This window comes from Raphanus sativus, chromosome 8 (genome assembly GCF_000801105.2).
Source record: "Raphanus sativus cultivar WK10039 chromosome 8, ASM80110v3, whole genome shotgun sequence".
NCBI classification, from domain to species: domain Eukaryota; kingdom Viridiplantae; phylum Streptophyta; class Magnoliopsida; order Brassicales; family Brassicaceae; genus Raphanus; species Raphanus sativus.
In genome coordinates this window covers 25,638,192-25,659,822 of record NC_079518.1, presented here as the reverse complement: position 1 = coordinate 25,659,822, position 21,631 = coordinate 25,638,192, and the positions used below count along the sequence as shown (strand labels likewise).

Sequence of the window (21,631 nt, the reverse complement as noted above, 5' to 3'; positions counted from 1 at the left end):
ATTTGTTAATATATATATATATATATATATATATATAAGAATATGATTCTGCACAAAAACTCACAAATCAAAATTCTTTATACACCATCATTTTTATTTCAGACATTTATTATTTTATATCATTTAAAATTATATATACGGTTAGTCTATTATAAAAATATATAATTATATAAAAATATAATAATTAAATTAAAATTTGCCTTAGAGCATTTCCATTCCCACTCCATATTCTACTCTATTTATAGAGTAAATGGAATGAGAAATTGAGTAATGAACAAAAAATAAAAGCATTATTCTATAAATGGAGTAATGCTTTTATTTTTTGTTCACTACTCTATTTTCCCTTCCATTTACTCTACAAATAAAGTAAAATATGGAGTGGGGATGGAGATGCCCTTAGACCCCTAAAAGGACTAGCACGGCACTGAACCCACTCATCACCTACCAATGACTCTGCTCTAATACATATTTACTTTAGAAATTGCTCTTCCCTCAAAATTATTCGTACTGCAGTACTGCTGATTACAAACTTGCATTTATTTTGCAGTCGTCTTTCTTTGTATTTAAGACCCAAAGTAAGTTGGCAAATAGCGTAGATGAGCACCGATAAATGGATTTGGCAAAAGCAGTGATGGGACAATGTAAAGACCCAACCATATCCAACCTTCCTGTTTTTAGATTGGTCTCATCGTATACGTTAACATTATTATTAAATTTTTGTTATTGAATAAATTGAAAATACGACACAAAATAAAATACAACCTCCATAAGCGCGTATGTTAGCCTGTCAGGCGGTGTTTATAAGTTCACCCGATCCGCAGTCAGATCGATAAATTCGGTGATCCGTTAAATAATCCGGTTTGGATTATTAAGAAATAAACCACTAATTAAAAACCTAAAAAAAATCCGTTAAATTTTTAAAAATTTGGTAATCCAGCAATTGGTTGAATCATTGGATAAGCCAGTAAATATTTTTTAGGTTTTAAATTAATTTATTAAATAGGTTTTATATTCCAAATAGAAAAAGATATTTTTATTATAAATTTTTTATTTTTCTATTATTTTTCTTGTTGCCACATATACTCTATATTTCTTTCAACTTTTTTTATTTTTTTATTTTATTCATCATGAGTAGCATTTGTTTTAGCCTTTTAGATTTTTGTTTCTATAATATAAACTATACTTTTTATTTTTTTCGTGAATCACATATTTTATCGGGTTTTTATTTTATTTTACATGTTTCTAAATATGTTTTGTTGTGAATCAGAATCATTGATCTTATTCAATTTTGTAAAATCATATATAATATTAACTATACTATTTTGTTATGATATTAAGATTTTTATAAACACTTCATTATGCCACCTAACAAAACATATAGTGATCGACAATAAAAATAAATAAAAATTAGTTGATAAGATTTGGTATTTATTTATTTTTGTTATCAAAAATCTATTATAATCTTAATGTTTACTTGTGGTATATTTTGATTTAAAATTAATTTTTTATTAACATTAAATATCTAAAAGTTATGAGATTTAACAATTTAAATCTTGATATGTTTTATTATATGTTTTAACTCTTAACTTCTTACAAAAAATATTAAATTATGTAAATTATTTTTAATATTTTTAATATTTTATATGTGAAATATTATTTTTAATATTTACATGTGAAATATAAATAAAAATAAAATATGAAAAATAAAATTTAAAATTTCTCTTATACATTTAATAGCTAATATATAATTATATATTAAAATAATTAACTGATTAAAATCAATAAATTTATTAATATGTGATTCGCTATCAATAATCTGGTAATGTGGAAAATTGTGCGGATGGGGCTTAAAAACATTGCTGTTAGGAAATGTACATTACAGGCGGCACTATTATTAATTAAGCTATATATCATGGTCAGATGACCGTAATCATGTCATGTACACCAACAAAGACAGCTTTTTCTTCAATGTTTCTCGCTGAATAATTTTGAATTGAGAGGAAAATAATACTCTAATCGACGGTCCTATTATTGGAATTCAAGAATATAAAACAGATTAATATAAATTTTATTTGGCATTAAAAATAAGATTGATGAAATATACAAAAAACAATCAAACAAAATGCGCCGAATCTGTGACTTTTGTATTCTTATTGGCTTAAATCGTGCTTGACAGCTTTACTCTGTAGAAATTCGTTTTGGCAGAGCTGAAAGAAACAGTACTAAAATCACATTCAAGAAAGAAAAAAAAACTTTCCATAAATTATTACAATTTAGGAAAAAAAACACAAACACAAAAAATTTCTTTACTTGTTTGGTAATAAGAGGAGATTTGGCATCCGGAGAGAGAGAGAGAGAGAGAGAGAGAGAGAGAGAGAGAAAGGGGAAGAAGATGATGGAGAATCGGGTGGTGGTCGTCGTGGCTCTGCTTACAGTCTGCATTATAGGATTCGAGCTTAGACCCATCCATGGAGCCACTGATGCATCAGACAGTGAGTTTCTTCTCTGTTCTGAGAATCTTCTCTCACATTATTCCTCGCTTTTGATTTTAAGCTTTAATGGGTTTCTCAAAGTCTCAATCTTTTTCGTATATACTCTCACTTTCTCTATGTTCTTCTCTTTTTGATTCTGTTTCCATTATTCATCCAAATCTCAAATCTTTTTAGTTTGGCTGGGTCAAATCTTGAACCTTTCTCTTCTCATGGATCCTTACAAGATCCTTTGGTATTAGAAAGTAATAAGAATTTGATTTAATAATATGATTAGATTGTGTTCTAATTGTCTATTGTCTTCAAAAACTTATTGCAGTTTCAGCATTGAACATGTTGTTCACCAGTATGAATTCACCAGGACAGTTAACACAATGGACTGCATCACCAGCTGGTGATCCTTGTGGTAATGGTCAGAACTGGAGAGGCGTTACTTGCTCTGGATCACGAGTTACTCAAATGTTAGTACTCATCTTCTTGTTTCTCTAACTTTAGAATCAGTTGTTAACATTATCTACTTTGCAGAAAGTTATCAGGTCTTGAGCTCTCTGGAACACTCGGATTCCAGCTTGATAAATTGACTTCTCTTACAGAGCTGTAAGATTAAATCTGTCAAATTCTATGCTGTTTGATATTAAGTTTTTTTTTTGGTAATCATCTTTTGATGGAAACTTGCAGTGATCTAAGCAATAATAACCTTGGAGGTGATTTACCATATCAGCTTCCTCAAAACGTGCAACGATTGTAAGTTCTATTGATCCTTTTTTGATACTTTAATATCCGTGTTTTCGAGTTTATTAATCCTTAGTGTTTCAGGAATCTTGCAAATAACCAATTCACTGGAGCTGTTCAATACTCCATTTCCAATATGGCATCACTTAAGTATCTGTAAGTGATTTGCTTCACTTGACATCTCCCATAAAAGATGTGAGTAGTATTAATGTTGTTGTCTTATGCCAAAAAAAAAACAGCAATCTTGCTCACAATCAGTTGAAGGGGCAAGTATCTGTGGACTTCTCCAAGCTCACCTCTCTTACAACCTTGTAAGATCCTAAAGAGAAGAAGAATTCTGATTGTTCACTCAAGTTCTAGTCTTTGTATTGACAAAAGTTCATGTGTTTCAGGGACTTCTCTTTCAACTCTTTCACCTTGTCTCTACCCGGAACTTTCACCTCTCTTACAAGTTTAAAATCACTGTAAGCATAGCTTCCGTAGATTTTTAAAGTTAGTAGTATCTCAGCTACTAAACATGTTGGATATTAACTTGTCAGATTCCTTCAGAACAATCAGTTCTCAGGAACACTCAATGTCTTAGCCGGTCTTCCCCTTGAGACCCTGTGAGTAAACCTAACCTCACTACATGTCAAACTGTTTTCTTTTTTCTAAGACATCCACTAAAGTTTTGGGTCTTGCTAAATGTTCCTTAGGAACATTGCAAACAATGACTTCACTGGCTGGATCCCCAGTACCTTAAAGGGCATTAATTTAATGTAAGCTCTTCTTTCACAGACATTTGCTCTTTATATTTTCCTTTGATCTCTCACTTTTCTTTGTTCTTGCAAACAGAAAAGATGGTAACTCTTTCAATAATGGACCTGCACCTCCACCACCACCTGGTACACCTCCAATCCATCGCTCACCGAGCCATAAATCCGGAGGAGGTGCAAACCGTGATTCCACCGGCAATGGAGATTCCAAGAAATCAGGAATTGGAGCTGGTGCTATAGCAGGGATAATCATTTCATTACTAGTAGTTACAGCTCTTGTGGCTTTCTTCTTGGTCAAAAGAAGAAGAAGATCAAAGAGATCATCATCATCATCTATGGACATTGAGAAAACAGATAACCAGCCTTTCACTCTTCCTCCAAGCGACTTTCACGGTATCCCACTTTACATATAAACAATCCCACTTTACATATAAACATTCAAACAAAAATAATACCAAGATTCTCATATGGTTTGCAGAAGACAATTCTATTCAGAGTTCTTCATCAGTTGAGACAAAGAAACTTGATGCTTCCTTGTCTATTAATCTCCGGCCTCCACCAGCTGATCGATCATTTGATGATGATGTTAAGCCTATAGTTGTCAAGAAATCCACCGTGGCTGTTCCCTCGAATGTGAGAGTTTACTCAGTTGCAGATCTTCAGATTGCTACTGCCAGTTTCAGTGTTGATAATCTTCTTGGTGAAGGGACTTTTGGTAGAGTATACAGAGCTGAATTTAACAATGGAAAGGTATTAATATTTACATTTTTTTGTTCTTGATGAAACATGTCGTAATATTTTTTTTTCTTTATAGGTTCTTGCTGTGAAGAAAATTGATTCATCTGCTCTTCCACATAGCATGACCGATGATTTCACTGAAATAGTATCGAAAATCGCCGTTTTGGATCATCCAAATGTGACAAAGCTTGTTGGTTACTGTGCTGAGCATGGACAACATCTCCTGGTCTATGAGTTCCACAGTAAAGGATCGCTACATGACTTGTTACACTTATCTGAAGAAGAAAGCAAAGCATTGGTGTGGAACTCACGAGTCAAGATCGCTCTTGGAACTGCACGTGCACTAGAGTACCTGCATGAAGTTTGTTCGCCATCTATAGTTGACAAGAACATCAAATCAGCTAATATTTTACTTGATTCCGAGATGAATCCTCACTTATCAGATTCAGGTCTCGCAAGCTTCCTCCCCACAGCAAATGAGGTTAGATATTCAAAACACTTTACTATTTCTCAAGCTTATTTGGTTTGCTTATAGCATCATTCGGGTAAACGTGCAGTTACTAAACCAAACCGATGAAGGGTATAGCGCACCTGAAGTATCAATGTCAAGTCAATACTCTTTGAAGAGTGATGTTTACAGTTTTGGAGTAGTGATGCTTGAACTTTTAACCGGGAGGAAACCATTCGACAGGTAAAACTTCTAGTTATGATCATTGCTATAACTGCTAAGCTTGATTTAATGTGTTTCTGAAGGGTTTATTAACTTTTTGCAGCACAAGATCAAGATCTGAACAGTCACTGGTTAGATGGGCAACACCACAGCTTCATGACATTGATGCTTTAGGCAAAATGGTTGATCCAGCTCTTGAAGGACTTTATCCTGTTAAATCTCTCTCTCGATTTGCCGATGTTATTGCTCTCTGCGTCCAGGTATAAACATAATGAACTGGCTGTTGTAAGTAACTTCCAAAATCAAGAAACTGTTTTGCTGATTTTTGGTTTGGTTCTTGAACACAGCCGGAGCCAGAGTTTAGACCACCAATGTCTGAAGTTGTGCAGTCACTGGTTGTGTTAGTGCAGAGAGCTAACATGAGCAAGAGAACTGTTGGAGTTGATCCAACACAGCGCTCTGGTAGTGCTGAGACAACCAACGATTACATGTAAATCTGTCACCACAGAAAGAAGAAAAAAAAAAGAACACTTTGCTCCATATGGATGAAGTCATTGTTTTATTGTAATATGTTTGATAAACCTTTTCACAGTATATTATCCATTGTATTTGGTTGTAATGTGTTTCCAAATTTGTAGTTTTTAGATCTTTGGCATGAACAATATTCTTTCTATGATAATGTGCACTACTTTTCCTGCAAGTACATATGAACAGGATCCGTTATTGGTTTGTTCTACACTGGTTCTGTTTAGGTCTGGTTCAATTATTTCATAAGATTTGACTGCGAATAACAAACTTAAAAGGGAGAATATCTAAAGAGTCAAAAGTACATTGAAGACGAAAACAAAAGTTAATGGAACATATGCTGCTAAAGAAAGTTTAATTGTAGACCATGTACTTGGGAGTGGCACTGAACTTCTGATAACCTTTGATGACTTTGTTCACTGCATCTAGAAAGTCTTTCTCAGTCACAGTCTTTCTCCTAGCTCTGATCGCATACATTCCAGCTTCAGTGCACACACTTCTGATATCAGCTCCTAGCAAAATTTGTTATTACCAAAACCAAAAGTAAGGAACAAACCTCAAGAGACCATAAAATAGAAGTAAGAGAGCTGTTTGATGGTTTTGGATCATTTACCAGTTGAGTTCGGGCAGAGACGAGCAAGGAGTTCGTAACGGATGTCTCTCTCGCAGTTCATGGTTCTTGTGTGAATCTTGAAGATCTGTGTTCTGCTCTCCAGATCAGGAAGACCAAACTCAACCTTACGGTCAAGACGTCCAGGACGTAGAAGAGCAGGGTCCAGCGTGTCAGGCCTGTTTCATACAGATAAAATAAAGAAAGACCAATGACTCAAGCGGTATAGTTGTGTTTCTGTAGTTTACTAAAAGGCTGGTAAGGAATGGGATTCTGACCTGTTTGTTGCCATAAGAACCTTGATGTTACCCCGTGCGTCAAACCCATCAAGCTGATTCACAATCTCAAGCATAGTACGTTGGACTTCGTTATCACCTCCCGCACCGTCATCAAATCTTGCACCACCAATGGCATCAACTTCATCAAAGAACACAATGCAAGCTTTTTTGGACCGAGCCATCTGCAAAGGAGAGTATTTAGCATACTTTCTAGAGAAAAAACACAGATATCAAGATGTAATGTTGCCAATTAATTACCTGAAACAATTCACGAACCATCCTAGCTCCCTCACCGACATACTTCTGGACAAGCTCACTGCCAATAACTCTGATAAAGCAAGCATCGGTTCTGTTAGCAACGGCTCTTGCCAAAAGGGTTTTACCGGTACCAGGAGGACCGTAGCAGAGAACTCCCTTGGGAGGATCTATTCCAAGCTTCACAAACTTCTCTGGATGAAGCATTGGCAGCTCAACCACCTACAATCAATAAACACACAACTTTTATAAGGGAGTGAGAGAAAATAATGACAAGAAAAGTTGAACAACAGACCTCTCTCATCTTCTCAATCTGCTCCTTGCAGCCACCAACGTCATTGTAAGTAACATCAGGTTTCTCTTCAACAGTCATCATGGTGACACTAGGATCGATCTTTGGAGGTAGAGGAATCTGTATCTGATACTTGGTCCTATCAACTCTGCAAAATGCAAATCATCCATATGATAAATGTTTTACAACGACAGGGAAGCAACAAGCAGAATAAAGAAGAAACTGATAATTAAACAAGAAACAATCTCAGTTCATGAGCAGGAAACATACCCTACACGCATGCCTTCTTCAATGTCAGTGGGAGACACTTTATCGCCAAGGCCAACGACAAACTGCAGTCAAAAAACAAAACCAGTTATAACCAAAAACGAACCAAAAGGCTACACATAAGCAAATAATTGAATGTACCTTAGCAATCTGTTTGACATTGATGACGTACTTGGCGTCTTCAGTGTTTGGACTAATTATCTTAGTGCATCTAGCAACCTGGAGAGGTTGCTCCTCTTGCATCATCTGTTTATCAGCGACGAGATCCCATTGACTAGGAAGAGCTAAACCAGTATCAGACTCCTTGATACCACAGAGATCGTTGATCTTCTTGGCGAGCTCCTTGATTTCTTTCTCCACTTTCTTGTCAGCTACATAGTAAGGACTTAACCCCTGTCAAAGGAATCACATCAAGCCGAAACATTGAACAGTGTCAATAGCAAGAAACCCTTATTCTAGAAACCCTAAAGGTAGCGACTTTAACTAACGTGGACTCTCCTAAAGCTAGATCCGAGAGTGAGAAGGGTTTGCTTACGTAAGTCTTGAGGAGAGCGATGTCATCTTCGTCAAGGGGCGGAGGATTCTTCTCGTCTCTGATCTCATCTTCGATATCTCTCGTCATCGTTCGCCGGAGTTCGATCGGAGATTTTGAGATTTTAACGATTCTTGGCTTGCCCGAGAGGAAATGAAACTCTTTGGTTATTATTATAAGGTTACACGTGTAAATTGGGCTTAAACTGGGCTTTCGGCTCGGCCCATATCATCTGCCTTGTTGGAGAGGTCAGCTCTCAGACTCCACACGCGTGGCTCATGCGCATATAATCCAGTTTCCCGTTTTTCTTTTTGTTTCTTTTTCCTAAACTTTTCCTTTTCTTTTCCTTGAATAAACTTTTTTCTTTAAATCTATTTTTTTTAACTTTTTCATGTTGTATTTTTTTTGAGAATTTTCACCTCATATATATGTTTACTAGGAGTTTTTCTGCGCCATGCGCAGATATGAAAAATTTTAAAAATATTTTTATATAAACAAATTTTCAATTTTCAGTATTTAAATTTAAATTTTATTTGCTAGAAAGTAAAACATAATGTAATTTTTTTAGTTTGATTTATTTAAGTTTTCTTTCTTTTTAATTTTATTTTATTCAGTTAAGTTTTATTTTAAATTAGTTCTAATAAATATATACATTAATATAAATAATATATATAAGTTGATAAATATATAATTATAACTACACTTATTTTGATAATAAAAATATGATTCATAAATTGATAAAAAAATTTGTAACTATTATTTATATATATAATTATATTATTTTAATAGATATAAAAAAGTTATTAGTATTACCATATTTCTAAAATCTTACCAAAATGGATACTTGTAGGAAAAAAATATTTTTGATATAAAATTTGTTAGTTATTATTATATTACGAAAATTTTCCAAAAATATGAATGCTGCGTATATAGAAAATAGTCATTACCATATTTAAGAAATCTTACCAAAAACATAAATCTTAATATAGAAAACTTTATATGTCACAGTTAAATTAATGTCATGTCATATTTCTTTTAAATCATGTCATAATTCTTTGTTGAAAGTAATTGTAATGATGAAATATGTACAAATCACTTATCAAATATAATCTAGGGGATGTAATAATTTGTTTTTGAAAGTTCTGAGTATTTACTTTATAATTTTAAATTGTTGTTAACAAAAAAATTTTGAAGAAAAAAAAATAAATTTTAAAAACAAACCAATAGAATTTAAAGTTTTAGAGTACCGCAATGTCACACTGCCCCTGAACTTTGGTACACCACAGGAGATATTGTTGTTGGACACATCGAGTTTCTTAAGCCCAGGCAAATGGGTAAGCTCCTTGGGTATATTCCCGGCAGAGATGTCAAATTGGCATGTTTAAGTGGACAAACAGTTTATCGGATATTATATCTTTTTAATCCCGAATGGTCAAAATCCAAATTGTCCAAACCAAATTGGTCAATTTCAAATGGGCCTTCCACAAAGTTCCAAATACAAAATCAGTTTTAGCATCCAAAAAAATCAATTTTAACATAATTTAATTATGTTTTGTTGAATTCAAAAGCATAGATACGATTTTGGCGAGAAAACTTGATTTTACGGTTTTGGTGGGAAATCTCGATTTTACGGTTTTGGCGGAAAAATTCAAAAATTCGATTTTACGATTTTGGTTAGAAATCTCAATTTTAAGGTTTTGACGGAAAAACTCGATTAATGGTTTTGGCGGGAAAACTCGATTTTACGGTTTCGGCGGGAAATCTCAATTTTATGGTTTTGGCGGGAAAACTCTTGTTAAACAACGACGGTTTACAATATGAGAAAACTATAATTGTTGCAAACTTAAGCTATTTTTTAATATAACGTGATGAAGCTCATTTAAAAATGAATCTCATAATACATTTACAGACCCGCCCTCAGAGAAAGCCCAAGAAGTACTCCAACCTTCATAAATATATATTAGTTTCGGCCATCAATGTATAAATTATCCATTAGTTCAGTAGTATAAATGGTAGAAGTTATATCTTAGTAACATGAGTTCAAACCATAGATTTGACATTTTTAACATTTTTTAAAGTGTGCTCCACAAAAATGCTGACGTGTCGCTTCAGGAGTGATTCAAGTGCTTCATTATAGTATAGATTCGAAAGTCTATGTATTTCACCATTTTCATATGGTGTGGTTTGACTCTTTAATTATCCTGTATGTTTTATGATTTTTATTAATTCTTAAGTAATTGTATTATTTAATAATAAAATAACATGTTATCAAACAATGATATTTTTAGATCTACTATTAAATTAAATATATAATAATAAAATCTACTAATACTAATGAATTACAAAATATTTTAGTAATTAACAATCTTTATACATACTAATTTATAGTATGAATGTAAAATAAAAACATCATTTAAACAACAATATATGCAACTTTGGCAACTTTCATATTTCAGATATACAAAATACTTTTTAAAATAATATACATATATTTAGAATAATATTAATATCACTGATATTTTAGTTTACAAGAAAATAAAAAAATATTATATATTCAGCAGATACACTATTCATTATAAATGTCACCATTCATATTTTGTTTTGAATCGTTTATTTTAAACGAATTATAGTTGTTCGGTAATATACGTTTCGAATTAAGTGTAACAACAACTTTAAACGCTCTAATTTCGTGAGAGTTTGAATACAAAAAAATCCTTTTGCAAAATTCAGTTTAATTATATATTAATTGTACAAATAAACTAAATATAAGTTATAAAATAAATATAACAGTTTTAGAGAAATTTTCTAGGATAGTTTTATCACCAAAATAACTTACAAAAATGACTAAAATAAGTTTTATTAAAAAATAAATATACAGTATATTTATATCTTTAATGTTAATTTATGATTTAGAGTTAATTGGTATAGATTTTGGATGTGGGGTTTAAATATTTTTTAAAAAACTAAATAAATACTAAAATTTCAAAATAATTAAAAAATAATAATTTAAAAAAGAAATATGAATTTCAAAAATAAGGAAAGAAACTTCAAACAAAATCGGAAAAAATCATAAAAGTTCGAATTTGGAAACATATAATTCGAAAGGACAAGACTTAGGTTCACCCCCTATGGTGAACCTTTAAATTCACCACTCTTCTTAAAACCAATCAAAATGCCATGTAGATAATTAAATAAAAAATATTAAATTATAAAAAATAGTTTAAAAAAGAAATAACGTTAATTTTAATAACGTTAACTAAATAGTAAACCCTAAATTTAAATTCTAAACCAAAATCTATACCCCAAACCCAAATTTTATACCCTAAACCCAAACCATATATCCAAAACTCAAATTCTAAATCCTAAATCCAAATGCTATACCCTAAACCCATTCTATATCCTATACCCTAAACCCAAATCCTATACCCTAAACCCAAACTATATACCCTAAACCCAAACCATATACCCTAAACCCAAATCTTATTCCCTAAACCCAAATCGTAAATCCTAAAGCCAAATTCTTAAGTTTAGGGTTTGGGTTTAAGGTGTAGAATTTAGGTGTAAGATATACGTTTTGAGTTTAGGGTATAGGATTTGGGTTTAGGGTATAGGATACATGATCGATTTAGAGTATAGGGTTTGTATTTAAGGTTTATGGTTTGGGTTTAAGGTTTAGAATTTGAGTTTAGGGTATATGGTTTGGGTTTAGGGTATAAAATTTGGGTTTAGGGTATATATTTGGGTTTAGAATTTATGATTTAGAGTTTAGTTTGCATCATTAAAATTGACTTTATTTTTCTTTTTAACTATTTTTTTAATAATTTAATATTTTTTATTTAATTATCTACATGGCATTTTGATTGGTTTTAAGAAGAGTGGTGAATTTAAAGGTTCACCATAGGGGGTGAACCTAAGTCTTGTCCAATTCGAAACTATAAATTTGGAAATATTTTTGTTTTTAAATGAAATTTCTGTTGGTTGTTCTCCTCATTTTGAGTTCTTTTAGTGACAAAAATTTTATAATGAATTATTTGAGAAAATTGCCTTATAATTTTATGCATATATATTCATTTAGTTTTGAATTTTTTAACTATTTAAAACTATGATAAACCGTTTTATCTGCATTTCTCCGACATATTTATGATGCGAAGTTTTAACGGAAATTTTCTGTCAGAAAATCCGATAGGTTATTGAATGACATGGTAAAGAAAAGATTCTCTTACACAACACAACTAAAACGTCAAATGAAACATCAAATCTAGCAGACCAGGTGAAAAATAAATTCTCTTTGTTTATAAATCCGAAGAAGACACAAAGGGGGATAGAGATACATCAACCGCATTTGAGTATCTTCCTCAAAGACGACTAATGACTGCTTCAACTTCTTGTGGAGTGTAGATATGGTACGCTGGAGCTACCTTGGCAATGTCCACATTATTCGGAGTCACCTTCACAGACCAGACCCATTATTAACATGGGATCAAAAACTTTGGTAGACTGTAAAAAGTTTTGGATTGAATAATTTATACCTTTTCTTCCATAACTTGCTTGAGGATAGATACAGCGATCGTCTCAGCTTCTTCAAGTGACAGATCCTGCACCAATGTTAAAGGGAGGTGATAGTTAGAACAGTTAAGTCAGATTGAGGAATTAATTATTGTATAAGTTCTAAAATTACTTTGTTGAATTGTTCTTGAAGAGAACTATCAGCTCCTTCTGAGCCTGAACCAATCGCCTTTGCATTGCACTGCCAGAATGTTCCAGATGGGTCCGTGTAGTACCTATAACAAGACCGAGTCGTTTGACGAATGTGATCAACCAACAAGTGGATCATATCAGTAGAGGAAGGCTGATACTTACAAGCTCGGTCCGTTTTCATCATGACCAGCGATGAGAAGAGAGACTCCAAATGGCCGAGACTGCGTAAACATGAATGGAGAAAGAGAATCAGTACTCATGTGGAAATGTAACGATTAAATATGGATTCCAATAGGCGTATCAGTTACTATTACCATTGATTCTTCATCTCCTTCACCAAACCGTAAAGCCAGATCACACAGGGCTTGTGTAGTGGACTCTACAGTCATTGGTTCACCATACGAGAATCTGTGGTTCTGAACGTCAGCAAACAAGTAGTTAATAAATAATGTGTTTAGAGGTCTTTTTAGGCTATAAGCAAAAAAAAAATAAAACCGAGAAAGAGAAACCTCACTTGAGTCTCGACTCGTGCATGCTCAACGAGAGTACGCGCATCAGCAATTAAACCGCTCATGGCACAGCCAATATGGTCATCAATTTCCATTATCTTCTCCACACTGCTCGGCTCCTGAAAAATAAAAAAGAAATAATATTAACTTTGAGAAATAAAGATTCAATTTAAGCAGCCAAAACCAGATAAGGCGAGGTGATACACATAGACTGATGTTGTTCTCAATACGATTCAGTGTAAGTAGTTTTAACATAGACTGAGATACCGTATACAAGTAACATAGAATGCAAAGAGAAAAGGTAAGCAGTCAAACCAGCAAAGGAGAGGTGATACGCTTCTCGACAGCAAGTACAACTCCCTCTTTTGTCTTCACTCCAATTGCAGTAGAACCAAGCTGCAATAATCCCACACTCATCAGACACTCAAGAAATATAATACACACTGTAAATCTCAACAACAGCAATAAAAAAAAAATGTGATCCAATCTCTGCAATACTCTAACTCTAAGCAATCAAAGATACACACTAAATAAAATCATTAATGGCTACAACACTAAGAACTGATAACCGATTAAACTAAAGAGACATGAACTCATTTTCTCAACACATAATAAAAAGCCGTTACCTTGATAGCTTCAATGGCGTACTCGACTTGGAAGAGCCTGCCTTCAGGAGAGAAAGTGTTGACTCCTCTGTCATACTCAGTCCTTCGAACAAAAACACAAAAATCACGATAAGCAAAACCCCATGATTGAAACATATAAAAGGACGAAACTTTAAGTAAACCTAGAAGCAGAAGAAGAGACCTAGTGAGAAACATCTTCTTCTTCTTCGATCTGTAAAACCCTCTTTCAAGTGTCTGTCTGCACACAGAATCAAAACCGTAGAAGAATTAACAGATCTGGGTTAACACACGAGAAGGGAATGTAATCGAATAAGAAGCTGTTGAGAAGAGAAGATCATACGAGCTGATTGATCGGCGAATTGGAGAAACTGGATGCGTTTGGCTCGTCTTTTAGGCAGCTTTCCGAAGGTTCACTTCTTGAACAACAAGTTAGATTGATCCCAAAAGCGTCGTTTTCTTAATGGGCTTTAATAGGCCTACCTTTATAAGTCATGGGCCATAAGTTGGCCTTAACTGTTTTGTTTTTAGCTTTGATAGTGGACTAAAGTTTTAAGTGCCTTCCTTTAATCTCAACTGGATCTTAGATCTTGGTGCGAGCTTGCAAGCGGAATATCAGGAGGGTGTATTGAAACTATGATTTTAAAAGGTTTTAGAGTTGTTTTAAAATTTCCTGTTATTCAACTAAGTATTTTAAAAATTATTTTCAAATCACCTGTTATTGAACATGGAATTTATGTAAAACTAGGTGATTTTCCCGTACTCATGTACGGATATAAATATTTATAAAATAAATATACTATAATATTTAATTGCTATATACTTTAATTTTAAATTTAATTTATAATTTTATGCATAATTTATATTAATAATATTACATTACTTTAATTAAACATATGATTTTAGATATGTTATATCTAGTCGATTTAGTTATCATTTAGGTATATTGGATTGCATTTATTTTTCTGAATTCAACTATAATATTTTTATTCTAAATATATTAAAAGTTTGATTATTTTCTTATTTGCATTTAGGTTGGTTGTTGTCTTTTTTAATTTTAATATAATTTATTATTTTAGATATAAGGTTGATTAGTTTATGTTACTTAATTATTTTATGTAATCATCTAAGAAATTAGATATATATATCAAAATATTTATATTACTTTGAAAATATATTTTGTATTTTTTTTTAAATTATGTTTTAAAATAAATAATATTTCTTTTTCAAATCTTAAAATTATCTTTCTGAAATTTTGTTATTATGAAATCACATTATATACAAATGTATATATTTTTCGTATAAGAAACAATAAATATAAAGTAAGTATTATCTTGTGAAATTTCCCTTTTAATGAAAATCATATTATATATACATATATTTTCGTTTTTAAATTCGATTTCTAAAATAAAATATTATTATCTTGTGAAATTTCTCTTTTAATGAAATCATATATTATATACATATATTTTCTTTTTAATATATATGATATATGGAAAATTTAAAAAGGAAACTAAAAAATAGTATTTAAATGTAATAATTTAATTTATTAAAGGTAATCAGTGTAATCAACTATTTTATTAAAATAAAATACTACTATCTTGTGAAATTTCCTTTTTAATGAAATTATATTATATATACATATATTTTCGTTTCTAAATTTGATTTTAAAAACTTATAAATTTTCCTTTTAATATATATGTTATATGGATAATTTCAAAAAGGAAACTTTAAAAAAATAATATGTATTAAATGTAATATTTTTAATTCATTAAGGGTATCAATGTAATCAACCATCATGAGAATTAACGTGAGCACGACACATAAGAAACTGACTTCTCAAATAATATTATAGAGATCATTAGAAACACTTGCAAATCTCCTGTTATTCAATTAATCATTCACAACATTTATATCAAATCCACTGTTATTAAAAGGTAAACATTATAGTGAAAGAAAAAGCTATGAATTGGATTTTAGGATACTTTGCACTAATTCCAGTTATAAATTATCGCTATAAAACTCCTACCTCTCCATGTGTTATTTGGGGAGACTTCAAAATAAAAATAAAAACATCTAACGATGAAAAAGAGAAAATATACAGAAGACAATTGACGGCTACGTTACATCTATCTATCCTACAAAAAAAATCTAACCCTTGAGACTATTGTTCAATGCGTATGAATTGTAGCTTTGTCTCTCTGCTCCATGGGCAGATACAAAAAATCAAACCTCTGAACAATTCATCCATGGATATCGCCTCGAACCCCATAAAGCTTCTTACTTTATTATATATTGTTGGGAAAACTCACCACACAAACTCGCTGAAGCACTCTCTGATGCACTTGTCGTAGTACGTTAGAAAATATGAGTTTGTAGATCTATGGAAAACAGAAGAAGAGCACGGAATTATAGAAGATAGACACAAGAATTGATATCCCAGGGTTCACCTAAACGTGGTTACGTCCCTGGGGCCTGGCAATGAGGCAATTCACTATAATCTCAAGTACAAAGACATAGCACCTCTCTCTCTCTCTCTCTCACAAGCCACAAGCCGGCTTGCTTGGTCACGTCTGGACCTTTTGGACCTTGCCAAGTTTCTAGAGAAGAGTACACACGAGCTCCTCTTATATAGTAGGAGTTTATTACATTAACCTAGTTGGATTAGGGCATTCGCCCCTTTCCATAAACCTATTAGGAAATATTCCAAAATACTTGCAACTTCCATAACTCCATGAGAAGTAATATTTCCAGGAACCTATCACCTTCAATAAAGTGATATTTCCTTTTCCTAATATGACGTCCTTGTCTTGGTTTAAGTTATGCGATCTTGTTTGATTTCCATCACCAAATCCTGACGAAGTCCCTGAAGTATTCGCTGACGTAGTTCCTGAGGTAGTCTCTGAAGTAGTCTTGAATCCCAACAAACTCCACCTTGATGACATCAAACATGATCCACTACTTAGGTTAAGCAAACTCGTGCTTTGCCAGATGAAGTCGATGCTCTCGACCATCCCAAGAAATTTAACAGCTTCCTCAAACTCAGGAACCACCTTGGTTACAATATCAGCAGGATCTCTTGAAGTATTTAACTTCTACACACTTGCATCACCTTGAGCGATATCCTTGATGAAGTGCAACTTTCTGCTGACGTGCTTAGCCTTCTCACGATCCACATTGTTCTTTACTGGAAACAATGAACATTGAGAGTCACACGATATCACCACCGTGTCTTGCTTGAATCCAAGCTCTTACACTAAGCCACTTTTAACCACATTCCTTCTATGACACCTCCTACCAGCGCCACTTCTATGACACCTCCAACCAGCGCCATACACTCTGCTTTAGTCATTGACAGAGTCACTACAGTTTGTAGTCTTGCTCTCCAACTGATTGTATCACCACCAGCCATGTAAACATAATCCGAGATCAACAATCTTTTGTCCAAAACAGGAAGCAAAGATCCGAATCACAAAATCCTTCAACCATAAACACTTCATTCTTCTCTGAAGCATAGTCTGATCTTGTGTTCCCGTGAGATATCTCAACTCCCACGCAGTCCAATGAACCATCCAAGGCTTACTCATAAACCTACTAACCAACCCATATAACAGATCACTCCTTGTACATGGAATATCATCCATTCATATCTGCTTCATCATCTACTACAGCAGACGCTCTGAAGTGTACACCAACAAGTGTTACAACACTCCTCTTATAAAGTAGACACACGTGATCTTCTCTTCCATTAAGCTGAAATCTTTCTGGTTGCTTCATGTAAATCCATTCTTCAAATACTCCATGAAGAAAGGCCGGTTTACACCAAGTTGCTCAAAGTCAAAGTTCTCTGTAGCAGAAAACCTCACAGATACATGTCTCACGATGGGTGAGAACACATCTTGATAATCAATTCCCTTTCTCTGAGAATATCTCTTTGCAACTTAACCAAGCCTCGAATCCAGGCTTCTCAATACCAGTTGTACCAGATTTCAGTTTAGCACATCCACTTGCAGCCAATCGCTTCACGCTTCTCAGGCCTTCTCACAAGTTTCCAGATTTGGTTCTTATCCAGTGAAGTCATCTCTTCACCCCATGATTCATCCCATTGACCAATTTATTTTGCTGCTCATCGCTCCATGATTGTCTCGAAGTTCTTCAACACATACCTCATCAGCTACATATAGCATAAAACCTGCTACATCCTCGGATTCAGAGTATTGTGCAGGTGGCACTGTTCTTCTTCATACTCTGTCCATTCTTAACTGACATCCTTCAAGACTTTCACCTTGTTCAACATCTGCATCAACAGCTATGTCAGCTGTTTCGTCAACAGCTCCACCTGAAGTCTCAACTTCCGGTCTGATGCAGCGTCACCTTGTTCAACATCTACGTCAGCAACTATATTAGCCGTTTCGTCAACAGCTCCACATGAAGTCTCAACTTCTGGTCTGACGTAGTGTCCTCATCAATAATAAAAAAACCGTGGATTACAGTATTATAACCACCCTCCTAAAACAAGGACCACCTAAACAAGTGATTCTTCAACCTTCCAGCAAAAAATACTACATACCCATCTTGCACCGCCGTCTGTACCAACGGAACACCCCGCTTAACTCCCTTGGTTAAGAAGACTTTCGACAACAAGACCACATGGTACCATTCGCAAGGTCACCTTGAGGGTAACATCCACACCAGACTTGAAGTTACATTTGGATATCCACACACAAAACCGCATGTACATACCTGAGAGCTTTACATGTATCATGTTTCCTAAAGCTCTCACAGATCTCCAAAAAACTCCAATCGTCCTCCTTATCGATCACCCCCTTCTGGGGCAAGAATCTGTAGATTCTTCATACTCATGTGCTCAAGACGTCTATGCCACAAGACTGTCTCATCCATAGATGGTTTCTTTCTGCCACTGCTATATATATTCCACCTGATGCAGTTTCTCCATCTAACAGGTACAATGACTGAGACACAGTTCCTTGAAGAGCTAGCTTACCATGCTTGTAAAACTTAGTCTTCCCACGTCTGTCACTATGCTCCAAGCTTAATAAACCGAGATTCCAGTGTCTTAACTGAGCCTCCATAAGCTTTGTTGATTGTACCAATCCATTGCACTCCTACCGCGCAATCATTACCAAGAAGTACTTTTCTTGAAGTCAGCTCTTGAACCATGTGAAAACAATCCCTCCTACACGTCCTGTAGTAAGAACATCCAGAACAAAACCCACTTATCATGACGCTGCGTATCTGTTACCGATAGTGCATCACCCTCTGGACCAGGATCTATCACACCCACTACTTCAGCTTCTTTGTCATACTTCTTCTTTGTAACATAACAGTTATTCCTGGTGTTCCCCTGCTTCTCGCAGAACCAGCAGGTAATTCTAGACCCTGAGCTTGATCTAGAACCGACCATATCCTTCTTCACAAGATCTTTTTCTCAGACTCGCCTCTAGCATAATATCCTTCACCATCATCATGTGAAACCCTAGAGGTTTAAAGATCTTGATCTTTAGACCTTGCAGCACCGTTACCTCTTACAACGACAAAACATCCTTGCCGTACTTAAGCGTTTCCTTGAGAGAGCCGAACTGTGAAGGTAGCAGATTCAAACAACAGAATCGTCCTTGCACCTCCTCTGACACAGTTACATTCACGCTTGACAGGTAAGACACCATCTTCCAGAAGCCATTGATCTTCTCATACTCCGAGTATCAACCATCTTGAAGATATAGAATATGTGATGCAAGTGAATTATATCCAGTAGAGTCTTGGAAAGAAATAACATCTCCAGCATAGACCATGAAGAAGCCGTTGAAGTACACAACTCGTTCTTCCTTAACACATGATCTCCCACACTGAGACTGATCAGATTCATCACTGTCTCTGATCTTCCAAGCCTTCCAGCTTCCTCTTTCACCAACCGCTCCCTGTAAACATCCTCGTCTTCATCCTTCTTCATCGCTGAGACAGAAGGTGACCCGGACTCTTCTAATACATCCTTTAGACCAAGGACAGACAGATGCGCAAGCATCCTCTTCTTCCACAACGAGAAGTCTCCCTTCCCATCGAACCGCTCCACCTCAATTCTTACTTTAGTAGACATTGAGATCAACACCACCTAAGGCTCTGATACCACTTTGTTGGGAAAACTCACCACACAAACTCGCTGAAGCACTCTCTGATGCACTTGTCGTAGTACGTTAGAAAGTATGAGTTTATAGATCTATGGAGAACAGAAGAAGAGCACGGAATTATAGAAGATAGACACAAGAATTGATATCCCAGGGTTCACATAAACGTGGTTACGTCCCTGGGGCCTGGCAATGAGGCAATTCACTATAATCTCAAGTACAAAGACATAGCACCTCTCTCTCTCTCTCTCACACAAGCCACAAGCTGGCTTGCTTGGTCACGTCTGGACCTTTTGGACCTTGCCAAGTTTCTAGAGAAGAGTACACACGAGCTCCTCTTATATAGTAGGAGTTTATTACATTAACCTAGTTGGATTAGGGCATTCGCCCCTTTCCATAAACCTATTAAGAAATATTCCAAAATACTTGCAACTTCCATAACTCCATGAGAAGTAATATTTCCAGGAACCTATCACCTTCAATAAAGTGATATTTCCTTTTCCTAATATGACGTCCTTGTCTTGGTTTAAGTTATGCGATCTTGTTTGATTTCCATCACCAAATCCTGACGAAGTCCCTGAAGTATTCGCTGACGTAGTTCCTGAGGTAGTCTCTGAAATAGTCTTGAATCCCAACATATATTCATCACTATTATGTTCATCTTCATCTATTAATTCTCCTGCGATGGCTCCTGATGAAAATTACATAAGATGCTTACGAGGAACCCAGAACTTTATCACTGATCCTCAAGGAGTTCTTAAATCATGAAACTTTGCAAACACCACTCTTGGGTTCCTCTGCAATTTTGTGAGCGTGTCTTGTTGGAACAATCAGGAGAACATAATAGACAAAGAAAAAGAGAAGTAGATTAACTTAAAGAGTTAGTAGTTTGGTGAGACTTAGTAGCTTAGTAGCCATAAGCTTGCTCAAGTTTCATTGTCTCAGAAGCCTTTGGTTAAGGTTAAACATGGGGACTTGATGGCTGCAACTAATGGTTTCAGTTCTGAGAACGTTATCTTTTACACTAGGACATGGCAAACGTATAAGGCGCTTCTTCTTGATGGCTCGGCACTTGCGGTGAAGCAGTTGAACACATGTAATCTAGGGGAGAATAAGTTTTGGTATGAGATGAACCAGTTGTGGGAGCTGTGTCACCTAACTTAACGCCACTTCTTGGTTTATGCGTTGTGGAAGAAGAGAAGCTTATTCTTTATAACTACATGTCTAATGAGTCGCTGCACAGGTCACCATGGATGTAGCCATTTTTATGAAGAGGCCTTGAACTATAGTATCAATTTAGTCCTCTCTCGTTATCTGTCATATGACTGAGGTCTTCAGGTATCTGTCTTGATATACAAAGAGACTGAGATATTCTTATTGTTGTCACCTGAGCTTCTTTCCTCTGTTTTATCATTGCTTCACACCAAATCCATTGAGATTATAAAAGCAAGTCTACAGGCTGTTGTTGCTCTAAGTATGTTATTTTGGTTTTCTCATGAGTTTTTCGTGCATCTC

The 21,631-nt window shown here is 34.5% G+C and overlaps 3 protein-coding genes across 3 annotated transcripts; 1 reads left to right on the top strand and 2 right to left on the bottom strand.

Moving 5' to 3' along the window:
• Positions 1-2,187: 2,187 nt before the first annotated feature.
• On the top strand, positions 2,188-6,057 carry LOC108822398 (protein STRUBBELIG-RECEPTOR FAMILY 6). The gene is made up of 15 exons (XM_018595466.2): positions 2,188-2,492; positions 2,809-2,950; positions 3,015-3,086; positions 3,168-3,233; positions 3,306-3,377; positions 3,461-3,532; positions 3,614-3,685; positions 3,761-3,826; positions 3,917-3,979; positions 4,056-4,369; positions 4,455-4,726; positions 4,791-5,195; positions 5,272-5,405; positions 5,488-5,644; positions 5,732-6,057. The coding sequence occupies exons 1-15, from the start codon at positions 2,393-2,395 to the stop codon at positions 5,876-5,878; spliced, it is 2,154 nt and encodes a 717-aa protein (XP_018450968.1). The 5' UTR covers positions 2,188-2,392; the 3' UTR covers positions 5,879-6,057.
• Positions 6,058-6,126: 69 nt separating this feature from the next.
• Positions 6,127-8,305, bottom strand: LOC108822399 (26S proteasome regulatory subunit 7 homolog A). The gene is made up of 8 exons (XM_018595467.2): positions 8,147-8,305; positions 7,753-8,004; positions 7,615-7,676; positions 7,348-7,492; positions 7,056-7,274; positions 6,798-6,979; positions 6,523-6,698; positions 6,127-6,421 (listed from the first exon to the last, which is right to left on the bottom strand). The coding sequence occupies exons 1-8, from the start codon at positions 8,231-8,233 to the stop codon at positions 6,264-6,266; spliced, it is 1,281 nt and encodes a 426-aa protein (XP_018450969.1). The 5' UTR covers positions 8,234-8,305; the 3' UTR covers positions 6,127-6,263.
• A 3,989-nt stretch (positions 8,306-12,294) lies between these two features.
• Positions 12,295-14,419, bottom strand: LOC108819367 (proteasome subunit alpha type-5-A). Its single transcript, XM_018592385.2, has 10 exons — positions 14,317-14,419; positions 14,158-14,214; positions 13,977-14,058; positions 13,666-13,746; positions 13,356-13,469; positions 13,156-13,257; positions 13,004-13,062; positions 12,822-12,924; positions 12,673-12,738; positions 12,295-12,591 (listed from the first exon to the last, which is right to left on the bottom strand). Exons 2-10 carry the CDS (start codon positions 14,169-14,171, stop codon positions 12,499-12,501), a joined length of 714 nt encoding a protein of 237 aa, XP_018447887.1. The 5' UTR covers positions 14,172-14,214; positions 14,317-14,419; the 3' UTR covers positions 12,295-12,498.
• Positions 14,420-21,631: the final 7,212 nt, after the last annotated feature.

Coding starts and splice junctions, on each gene's coding strand:
- LOC108822398 (XM_018595466.2), top strand. CDS start 2,393: ATGATGGAGAATCGGGTGGTGGTCGTCGTGGCTCTGCTTACAGTCTGC. Junction 3,234..3,305: donor CCTCAAAACGTGCAACGATT/GTAAGTTCTATT, acceptor TTAGTGTTTCAG/GAATCTTGCAAATAACCAAT. Junction 3,533..3,613: donor CTCACCTCTCTTACAACCTT/GTAAGATCCTAA, acceptor CATGTGTTTCAG/GGACTTCTCTTTCAACTCTT.
- LOC108822399 (XM_018595467.2), bottom strand. CDS start 8,233: ATGACGAGAGATATCGAAGATGAGATCAGAGACGAGAAGAATCCTCCG. Junction 6,980..7,055: donor TGGTTCGTGAATTGTTTCAG/GTAATTAATTGG, acceptor TCTCCTTTGCAG/ATGGCTCGGTCCAAAAAAGC. Junction 6,699..6,797: donor GTTCTTATGGCAACAAACAG/GTCAGAATCCCA, acceptor TGTATGAAACAG/GCCTGACACGCTGGACCCTG.
- LOC108819367 (XM_018592385.2), bottom strand. Junction 13,258..13,355: donor ATGCACGAGTCGAGACTCAA/GTGAGGTTTCTC, acceptor GCTGACGTTCAG/AACCACAGATTCTCGTATGG. Junction 12,739..12,821: donor TTCAAGAACAATTCAACAAA/GTAATTTTAGAA, acceptor ACATTGGTGCAG/GATCTGTCACTTGAAGAAGC.